The 11,278-nt window shown below is 31.0% G+C and overlaps 2 protein-coding genes across 3 annotated transcripts in view; both read left to right on the top strand.

Annotated features, from left to right (window-relative positions):
• The first annotated feature begins 1 nt into the window (after position 1).
• Positions 2-11,163, top strand: LOC145330016 (AN1-type zinc finger protein 1-like). Its single transcript, XM_080174551.1, has 8 exons — positions 2-97; positions 1,444-1,565; positions 2,073-2,170; positions 4,378-4,491; positions 4,857-5,006; positions 7,418-7,490; positions 7,867-7,930; positions 10,889-11,163. The coding sequence occupies exons 1-8, from the start codon at positions 60-62 to the stop codon at positions 10,992-10,994; spliced, it is 765 nt and encodes a 254-aa protein (XP_080030677.1). The 5' UTR covers positions 2-59; the 3' UTR covers positions 10,995-11,163.
• LOC145329963 (uncharacterized) overlaps positions 11,159-11,278 on the top strand; it is a 48,866-nt gene continuing 48,746 nt past the window's right edge. Inside the window, exon 1 of one of the 2 annotated variants that reach the window (XM_080174464.1) lies at positions 11,159-11,246. The gene's annotated coding sequence lies outside the window, so the exon portion shown is untranslated. The remainder of the gene's footprint in view (positions 11,247-11,278) is intronic. The other variant, XM_080174473.1, reaches the window with a different exon arrangement.

The raw sequence follows: 11,278 nt of genomic DNA, 5'->3' as shown, positions 1-11,278 counted from the left end.
TCCTGTTTTTTTTTCTTTTCAGTTATTTAGTTTTGTTTATATTTGTAGACCAAGATAAAATGGCGGAATTACCTACACTTGGGGAAAATTGTCAATGGTACGTCATAGTTTTATTTTATTGTCTCTTAGGAGACAGGTTCTAATTTGGATCCAGCCAGCGTCATATTAAAGAAATTGATAAGCTCATTTAGATAGCACTAAGAGAATAATTTTTTACCACTTGTATGCATCTTTTTTTAATAAAATCTTATAAAGTATTCAAATTAACACCTATATTTTATTAATAGGGTCATGTAAAAAATTCGCGAAACCTCTTATAAACCACTTTACAATTACTACAAAGTACAAACTATGAGAATACAACCTACAAAATCGTATAAAGGGGGGGGGGGGGTAATGCAACCATCTCGTAATCAGTGATTAAATGGCACTTAGAATTCGAATTTCGATCTGAACTTTTGCATGAGTAATCCTTGGTAGGTCTATTTTCCCTAAATCAAACAGTTGGAAAAGTAACGGCTAACGGCTGGCGGCTCAGCCGTTTTGCCATTTTTTGGTTATCTATATTGCAAATACGTCACGAAACCTAGCTCCACATAATACTCTTTTCCACTCCAAAACGCTATCAAACGGTTTTAGGCGGTAGCTGTTGGTACTAGAAGTTTTAAAAATGGTTATTGCTATCATTCAACATAAATTAAACCAAAAATATGTTTTAAAAAGTTGATTCCTACGTAATTGATGATGAATTTACCCTGAAATAGGCAAAAAACGGCTGAGCCGCCAGCCGGTACTTTTCCCACTTTTTGTTCGATTTAGGTAAAATAGACCTACCAAGGATTACTCATGCAAAAGTTTAGATCGAAATTCTGAATTTTTTGTTTTTTTGGGGGGTTGGGGGTGTCCCACCCCCTAAGAAAATAGCCTAAAATCGCCACAGAACCAGTATGTATATTCCCTTATAACGCCCCCCCCCCCTTTTGTAATGTTTCTATTTCCCGAAATTATTTTTGTAATTTGCCTTTCCTTAACTAAATTATATTTATATTTTCTTGGTAATTTTGAATGATACTTATCCGATCAATATTAGAAAACAAATATGTAATATTTATTGGTTGCTTTTTTGTTGGTTGCGTAGCTTCTCTACAGTTATATGGCAATTTGGTTGGTTGCTCTGTTGGAAGTTTGGTATTAAATAAATGCCTACAGTATCAATAAGCGAAACTTAGCTACATGAAATTTAATAAAACGGGGTTCTTTTTTCCCTTATTTTATGTAACCTTATATAAGCAGCAAAATTAGGTTTTTAGGTTGTCCAGTTTCTGAATTATTTTAAGACTGCTTCGCTTTCATTTGTCTCAATCGTCCTTGTTAGTTTTTAGTTACTTTCATCTCTGCTATGCAATGTAATATTCAAGCTCTCAGCTTATTTATATTATTTAGGAAAGAATGCAAAGATCTTGATTTCTTGCCAATAGTTTGCCAATTTTGCAAACAGAATTTTTGCAAACTCCACTTTCTACCTACAGATCATGCTTGCGAAAAACTACAAGATGTTAAGGCAGGTAAAAACTAAGTGATGTTGGGCCTATGTTTTCGTAGCCTTTGTTATTCAGTAGCTTAGCTACTCTTTAACTTACTTTGTCTGTCAGTTTTTAACGCTTCCCCTTATTAAAGACTTTTCTTCCAGTATAAAACATTCTTGCACGGTCCGTTTGTTATTCAGTCAAGCAACTCTATAACTCATTTGGTCTGTTTGTCCATCCAAGATGTTTCTGTTACTTATGAATGTTGTCATCCTTGTTATTATATAACCTATCTAAGAGGTTTCAATAAAAACTAAATAATTAAATAAAGAAACAAAAGTTTTAATTACCTGAAATATAACTTTCATAATTTAAAATGTTCCAGGGGATAGTAAAATAAAATAATTGTGCAAAATATGATGTGAATTGAAACTACTTCCTCTTAAAGAACAAAAATATCTATAAAAATAACGTAACTTACCTTATCATTTTTATCCCTGTGTCCCAATAAGATATAAAACATGATATGTGTATCTCTCTGTTCAGAAAACTTGAATAAAACTGAAGTTCGATACAACTGTCACCTTGAGAGTTGTTCCAAGTGGGAATTAGCTCCTGTCCTGTGCCCCTTCTGCCAGAAACAGGTTGGATATTAATTCTGCTTTTATTGTGAAATAATCGGTCCAGTCATTTATGAGGTCTTTTTATGATAAACACAAACATAATCTACTACTTTTGTATAAAATCTGCTTTAGAGAAAGGTGTGTAAAAATTGCCTACAAACCACCCAAAAACTTAAAAGTAGCCTGCAGGAAATACACGGCTCTAATGGCTGAAAGACTGCCACAACCACAAGTAGACCCAATAAAAAGGAGAACTCAATCGGTAAAGTGACTGATAACTATTTCTTGGAGGCAAGACTGCTCGTGTATTAAACAAAAAAACACAAGCCAATATATTTTTTTTATAATCTTTGTTTATCAGATTATTTTGCAGAATTGTATTACAGGAGGGAAAATTTAATTAATTGGATAAATTGTATTTTACATTAGGAAGGGGTAAAAGATATCCATAATACAAATTCTAACTGTGTTTGTTCTTTCGCCCTAACCACTGAATCGATTATAGTCTACTACTGGTCAAAATGTGATAATTTAAGCTTTAATCTTTGATATTTGCCCAAATAAAAACGAAAAAGGGAAAAACAATATTCTTCAAAAAAAAAAAGAAGAAATATTATGCATATCTTTAGCGATTTTATAACTACCTAGCAAAACTATTGCTTTCTATTTTATTTATATACATATAATTTCGAATAATTCGTCTTATCCTCGATTTAAATTTGGTTTGGTCAGCCTTTTTACGCTTCAAAGAATAATTTTATAATAAAAAAGAAAATATTTTATTTTCTAATATAATTGAAAATAGTAACATTAAAAATTGTCCAAAGTAGTTTTTTAGATACTTCTAAAATGACCAAGCTTTATTGTTTGATTCACTTCTACAAGAGATGCGATTGATAATGAAGATTTTGTTTCTTTGAAATATATTTCGTTTTGAAGCAGCAGTAGTTACTAAATTTTAAATTTTATGGTTTGAATAGATTTATAACTGTAAAAAGTTTTATACTTAGAACTCTAAAAATAAAATGAAGAAGTGCATTTAAAAAAACGGATAAAAAATAGAAAAAGAATAAAAGTAAAATCTGCTAAATTCTTCTTTTTATTATGAAAATGAAATAGAATTGTGTATGGAAATATTGTTGTGTAAAAACAAATGTGCATAATAATGCCGGGTATTAATCATTCCTACACAGCACTAAAGTATTATTATATTTATAAAAGCGAAGTTTTTATATAATCAATGCCTGTACTTGAATTTGAACTTCATTAGAATGCTAAAACTCGTATATTCTCAAGTATAATTTGATGCTGCTGCAGTATTTATGATCAGGAATAAGGTATAACCAACAAGCGAAATAAATCTATGATAATAATTTGAGGGCAGATAAAAAGGTCGCCTTTAATGCGTTGCCCCCCATAATCACGAAAAAAACGGATAAATTTTTTTGAATAAAATCAATTGTAGAATTAGATTACAGCTGATTCTTTTGTTTTATAAAACATCCGAAAATACTCCTAAAATTCATAGTACAAAATAAGTAGGTATTCATTGCAATAGCCTTTCTTTTTAGAATGTTGTTATCCTTGTAATATTTTCTACTGAAAACATTACACAGACACAAATATTTATTTATTTGTCTCAAACTAAAATGGATTTTAGGCCTATTTTGTCCTTGCATTATAATATAAATAATATTTAATGTCCTGTATTATTGCTAGCATTAAAAATAACTTTTTTTCAAGATTTTAATTAGTGAATCAAAAGAAGTTTATACTTGTATTAAATAGGTCGGATCATGAATTTCAAAAGAATCAGGGAGGGAGGGTACATTGGATTGTAAATTACACTAGTACCTAAATTTGTATAACCACATTATTGGTCTTATTGGTTGGCTCATAAACTTGAAATTATTCCAAACACTTGGAGTCCAATATTTTCAACCCATAATCTTAATCTACAGAGGAGAAGGAATAATAAAATTAATCATTTTTTGGGGATTATATTAATTAATCTTCCATTGTCTATATTTTGAGCACCTAGAAAAGTAGTGTACAAAACAAAATAATATTGCTTCAGTTGGTCCATCAAATACTTTGCTTTAGTCTAGAGTACTGAAATTAATTTCTTAACTAACAAAAACTGAGCTTATCACTTTCTTCGATAAGGCCATTCGTAGAACCTTAACAAAAACATAAAATATATCTTTTGATTAAAATAATCTGTTTAGGTTTGTTTATCTCACAGACATCAAGACAGTCATGCTTGTGAGAAACTTGGAGCCAAACAGCAGATCATGCCTGCAACAAAGCAACATGTTGCAAATATTATCAAAGAAAATAAGGTACGCTGCCTTTAAATAGATAAAAAAATACTTTACTAAAAAGATTATAAAGTTAAGCTGTGAGGTGAATTCTTAAAAAAACTTTTGGCTCACTGCCTCACTAAAATAGTGGGGCACAATTTTTTTTAAGAATCTTCCTCTGTTCTTTAACTAAGTTATGCAACAAATGATTCGTTGTTGTTTTAGACAATGAAACAATCGTTTTACAGTGATAAATCTTATGTAAATAATAATTAGCACAACTCCAGAAAAATTTTCACAAACTTAACCCAAATATATATTGACTAAATACAACTTAAATAACCAGATTTATTTTAACCTTTCTCTCATTTTATCTAAGTAATAAAAGTATATCAATTCTTAAGGTTCCTGCGCGAAAACCGCGGAAAAAGCTGAGTTTAGCCGCACAGAAGACCGCTGCCAAAGTTCAGCTGATGAAACTGAAAATGAAATCTGTAGGTCAGTCGAGTTTACCAGAGGGCGAGAGGATTTATTTTCTTGTCCATCCACCTCAGGTAAGGTGTTCTCTAGGGGGTTAGTATAGGGGACATTGGACTGTAAATCATTATTATTCAAAAATTTAAAACTTGCTCTCATTCGTTTGCTTATTTCGGGTTCTTTTCACCCTGTTTGAATATTGATTGGTTGGATTCAAGTAGCGATGTCTAAAGTTTCAATCCATTTGGTTTAATTTACAGAGTAAGAACGGTAACAAATAAAGTACCAAATAAAGTATCTCCTTAAAAAATTTATTCTTTCCAAAATTTGGAGAGAAAAGTACCTAGACATATTTTATCTTTTATCATAGGAAATCTATAATACAAAGTAGCTTGATGTCTGTCCGTCCGTCCGTCCGTCTGTCTGTCCGTCCGTCTGAAGCTTAAGATCTTGGTAACCACTGAACTGATTGGATTCTACTCTTCAGGGTATATACCTATCGGTCCTGTGGTGGTTTTAAGCTATTTTCTTGGGGGGTGGGACACCCCCAACCCCCCCCCAAAAAAATGAAAATTTAACCCCCCCCCCAAAAAAAAAAAAAAATTTCTTGAGAACACATTAGACTATGAGCAGCACCAGTAGTAATTTTCTTGAGAACACATTAGACTATTTTTATTACGAATTTTGTGAATTCGTTATTTAAACGAGAAAATGTTTTCCTGCTGGGTAGGTGCGAAAATCTGTGATCCGTTCTGCTGGGTAAGTAAAAGAAGATATAATTATACCTCTTTGGGCATAGCCCCTAGAGGCTAGGGGCGAAGCCGCTAGTATAATATAATTCCGTTCAAATTAAAATTATGATTTTAATTAATTTTGATGTTATGTTAATGTGTTATCTCAAATTGATGTTTAACACTTTAGAATATGTTAATCTATCTAATAGAAACAGAATAATATAACCATAGATTAGAAAAGAATGAAAATAAGGTATTTTACATTGCGCAATAAGGCCAATGTTAGATGATTAGATGTTGATTAAAGTAAATGTGCAAAATAAAAGAGTGGTTTTGGCAAAGGCGCTTAAATTACAACTTTTTCCCCCACTATCTATTATAAGCTACCAAAGGTTAAGTTTAACTCAAAGAAATTACCCTTTATTATATTTCTGTAATTTTATTTTGGTTAGAGTTAGCTATTAACTCTTAAATTCATAAAGACAAAATTTTATAAATTGTTCTTTGAATCTAGCTTAAACTTTTATTCATAAAGAATTTTCAGATTTCATTTGTATTCCATATTAGTCTATGAATTGCATTATTGTAGCAATTATGTAATTCAGGCTTTAATGGTTGTATCCTTTAATACCATCAATTCCTAATAATAGCGCACAGTGCTAATGCTGTAATGCAATTAAAAGCCTTCGAGCTCTCTCTTGTTTCAGGGATAAAGGTATTTGTAAAGGGTCCTGGGAGTTGTGGGTAACTAGGGGTCCGAAATAAGCAAACTGCCCAAATTTTTGATAATTTTTGGACCCAAAATCCGAATCCGCAATTCAAACTGCGGATTCGGATTGTTAATTTTTATGACTTTTGTAGCACTTAAAAAAATTGTATTTAAAATGTAACAGGCAAAAACCAAAAAAGTATTGGGTAGATATATTTCTTAACTGCAAGTAATATTGTGCGTAGCATCCAAAGTTTTTTTCTTTTCACAGTAGCTTTTCGTGCTTATTTTAGGTTAGGTTAAGTGAGGGTTAAACATGGCCACTGTATGTGCTAGAATTCTTTCATTTGTAGAAAGACCTTTAAAAATATGCGAGAATCCGCAATCCACGGATTAATCCGCATTATTAGGGGCGGATTTTTGTAAGAATCCGAATCCGGCCAAAAAATTGGGCGGATTGCCAACTCTATGGGTAACACTACATTTTTTGGGTGTTATTTTTTTTATATCTCCCAAGTAAGGTTGATGACCTCTTTTCACATAGCCTTAATCTAATCTTGGACCAAAGGATAATGGATTCTTTTACTATGAATTAAGTAAATAGAAAATTTAAACTCTGCACCTTGTAACAAAAGATGATTCCCTATTGCTTTATCCCTTCAATTATTACAGAGAAATAATATTTTGGCAAATTCTTAATGTTCTGTATTATACAAGAGAAATATGAGAAAGGAAATTGTATAATGAAACATTAATTTCTGTTATTTATAACACGTATGCAAGTGTTTTCGTTTAAATTTCATTATAAACAACGTCATACTAGAGACGCTACAATTAGTATCTTCTACTGCTGCTGTCAGGTCTTTGGAATTAATAACAAGTTGATGAATCCCTTAATTGTACCAATAGACCAGAAAAAATTACATCACAACATTGGTCAGAAAGTGTACACATTTTTTTTATATCATTCATTAAATATATCCTTAATTCTTATTATATAGGATTTCTTGATGAAATTTCTTTTAATTTATTTTTTATAATTTAGGAAACTGGTAAAGCAGCACAGGGTTGCTTTGTGAGCAAGAATTGGAGCATTGGAAAAATTATTGACTCAATAGGTATTTTATTTTTTATCATCTAGTTTGTTACTTTATGTTGTTAAAAATTTGTATTGTCTAGTAAAGTTTATTTCTAGGTCTTGTAATATTTAGAATACTAGGAGTCTTTATACTCAGAAACAGGTGGAAAAAATATATCTTAAATTTAAAATTCCTTAAAGTAGTATAAAACCTGCCTAAAGTACTATGGCATGACTCTCCTGGAGTAAGAGGACATATCTACATATTTTTAAATCGTTATTGTTAGCAAGACTTTCAGAAATTACTTGGAAGAAAAACGATTAGAACATCAAGATTTTCTAATTCTTTTTGCAATATAAAAAACGAGTCTATTTAAGCATCTATATTTTCAATTTAATTATTTGTTTTTATTTAGCTGATTCAACGAAGACTGTGAATGAGAACAATGTCTCCTCTGCTAGAAAACTAAGAATTTTTAGGAAAATAAATCCACAAACTTTGAACTCAACAATAAAAGCACCTTTCTCCTATAAAATATAGACATCTTTATGGCATCATAGACAGACAGACGAGCCAAGTAAGTTGTAGAGAAGATACTTATTGGCTTAGAATTTTTTAAAAAATTCAGTAGGTAGTGTATCTCGAATAGCAGTCGAGAATGTCACACTTTCTATTCTGACGGACAAAAGGATAGACGAAGTTAGTTATATAGTTGCTTTGCTACTAGAAATAGTTGTATAATAGTATCTTCACAATTTTCCTCTCTTCTATGAAATAATCTAGTTAACAAAATAAAATTGAACTACTCACATTGAGAATAGACATGAAATAAAGTTTCCAAATTTTCTAAGAATCTTCATAGAGAACTGAAGACAATAGTCAACATAACATGCTGTATAAATCACAAAAATAAATGTTCTAAAAGCCACCAGGAGAAAGCTAAAGGAATAGGTGCAAGTGTCACCTTTAAAAAACCAAAAGAAAATAACTCAGCAGTACTTTGATTTATGTAGTACATTGAGAAAAATGGAGGAAATGACGGCAGAACCGTCGAAAAACTCCGTTTCTGCCATAATTTCATGATAATTTTTACCGGGAGATTATGGTTTTCGGCGGCAGAAACGACAATTACGTCACAGTTTCACATTGTACTGTGGTAGCGGCCGCGGTTTATCAGCCGCTTCCCAAGTTCAGGTATTACGGCAGTGTGAACAGACGTGGACAAGTATAATTATAGAGAAGCTGGGCTTCTCTATGTATCACCAAATAACAAACAGAATTCAATTGGGTGTTACTTTATTCAGAGTCTAAAGGTTACTGATTTATAATACAACAAATAATCAATACACAGATTGGAATAATTAATACTAAATCAAAGGTTAAATATAGATATACATACAATAAACAGAATGGGCAACATTTATCCCCCATCCCTGGAAAGGGGTGGGGAACCAAGCAAATCAGATTAACCATAATGGGGTTGTCAAAACTATAAATACTTTTAAAGCATGGGGGAGGGGTCAGGTGTACCCATCCCTCCTTTACTCAAGGGAGGTCCCTCGGACCTCCTACGAGTCGGGGTCAGGGTTGCCATGAAGCATGGCCCAGGGTTGCTGAATACCACAGTACGACATTTAGGCAACTGCCATGCTATGTAACAGTGATGTATCTCATTTTTAGACTAAGTTTCCTTAAAAAGGTTTTAAAAATCTGACTTCTCGCACTCCCCTTGTTTTATTTGATTTATAGTATCGCTTGAAAGCAAATACTCTCAGGCCGACTAGTTTAGAAATAGATACTGTGTCATATTTGAGTAAAAAATAGATTTAACCTAATTTCTGACTATAATGTTTGATAAATATGATGTTAAGTTCTTGTCATAATATAAGTCAGGCTAACGACCCTAAAGTATCACTTTAAATGCTTTTTCATCCCCTCTTCATTTTCAAACTTGTTAATTTTCAAATTAAGTTGTTAGAAAAGAAAATTTTCCCCCTCTTCAATTCTCTTCCCGTTTATTTCCTAAGTAAGACACATACAAGTTTTGTATGAATTTCAGGGTGATCCTTGAATTATAAATCTTTAACATTTTATATATATATTATTCCCCCTTATAGAAAATAAATAAGATTATGAAGCAAAGTTTATTTTGCTAATTTTTTATTTCAGTTTTTGAAGTTGAACGATTTTTTTATCTTAAGCAAGCAATAAAATTTTTAGACTATTGAAAGGAAAACTAAACAACTTTTTACCTGCTGTTACATATCCCTAGAAAAAATATGATAAAAAAAGAAAAACAAATTTTAATGATCACAACGTATGTTTAGTTTATAAATGGTATCTTCTCTCTCACATGCCCTGCTTAAAACTTTACTTAAAATGGTTTAATGAGGCTATTTTTGTGCAAACTTTGCCATAGCAAGAGAGAGAAGCATGGGAAGTGGATTGGTGAGCTTGTGTCAGGCACGAAGGATAGCTTAGTTGAGTAATGTTTAAATAGACATGTAGGGTTTGTATGTGGTCTAGTTGGTGCTGGGATTTAATAAAATAATACTACATTTTTATTTTTCATTTTCATATTCCACCAAAGAATTTCTTTAAACTGTATTTTCTCCTGTATTTTTTTTTGCTTTTGAAACATTATTTGGATAAGTATTATTTGATTTATATTGGCAAAATTACTTAGTCTGTATTTAGTGTTTTGAACTTTCAAGAAAACTGCCAATCTCTTTATTGCTATGTGAAGTATAGATATATTTTGATGCAAAGTTTGCTCTAATCCAGAGAATTATCTATTAACCAATCTATTGATGGGTCCAATGGATGGAAGGAAGGATGGTGAGTCACAAATAGTTTTGTGTTGCTTTTAACTTCCCCTCAATCCTCCCCTCCCTACCTCATTCTCAACTCAATAGTTTTGAAAGTTTGTTATCCATATATTCAGATACAGAATAGGATTCTGCATTTTTATATCATAGTAAAGTTTATATTTGAGTTATAAAATCCTAAACATTTCTAATCAGAAATAGGTTTCTGCCATATCTTTTTATATATTCTCCATATATCTAATGCATTTTTTATGGTATTTCACCGCTGTTTATAAATGCATAAAAATGTAATTTGTTTTAATGAAGTTTATAGTTATGAATGTTGACTTTGTTTAATATTGGATTTATTTTTTATCTGACAATATAAAACTAGTTTAGAGTTTTGAATAAAGTTTTAAGGAGTTTTCATGGGCATTGGATGAATATAGATGATGAAGTATTTATTTTAATTTTTAAATAAAATTTGTATTTCACACTGATGAAACAGTGCATATGATAACTGTATATTTTATTGTTTTGCATTTGACTGCAACTTTTTAGCACACAAAAATTGAATATTTTCCAAATATATCTTAAAGTTCTTTGAAATTAGTGGATTTGTTTGCTTAGAAATGGAGATATTCTTGGCTGTCCTCTGGATACACTTTTAAATACCTTGCTGGAATCTGAACAAATTCTAAATGGAGATACTTTAGATTTGGACTATGAAAGCTGATATAAAATTAGTCATTTAAAATACATTATCTGTAATTAAAATTATAACTTAAAAGAAGTATTTATTTCCTACCATTACTGCCTTGCTCATAACTTTATGTATTTTTTTATTTACATGTTTTCATACACAAAGCATACACAAACTTAAACTTTGTAATTTTGTACTTTCAGAAAAATGTAAACTAAAGCCTGTTAATTATGTAATGGAACTATGCATTTAAAAAAACTGTGATTCTTTTAACAATATATTTAGGAATGGATTTGATATTTTCACAAATTAAACTT

The sequence above is a fragment of the Acartia tonsa genome, chromosome 1, assembly GCF_053477335.1.
Source record: "Acartia tonsa isolate MP-2025a chromosome 1, ASM5347733v1, whole genome shotgun sequence".
Lineage (NCBI taxonomy): Eukaryota > Metazoa > Arthropoda > Copepoda > Calanoida > Acartiidae > Acartia > Acartia tonsa.
This window is presented reverse-complemented; position numbering and strand designations above follow the sequence as displayed.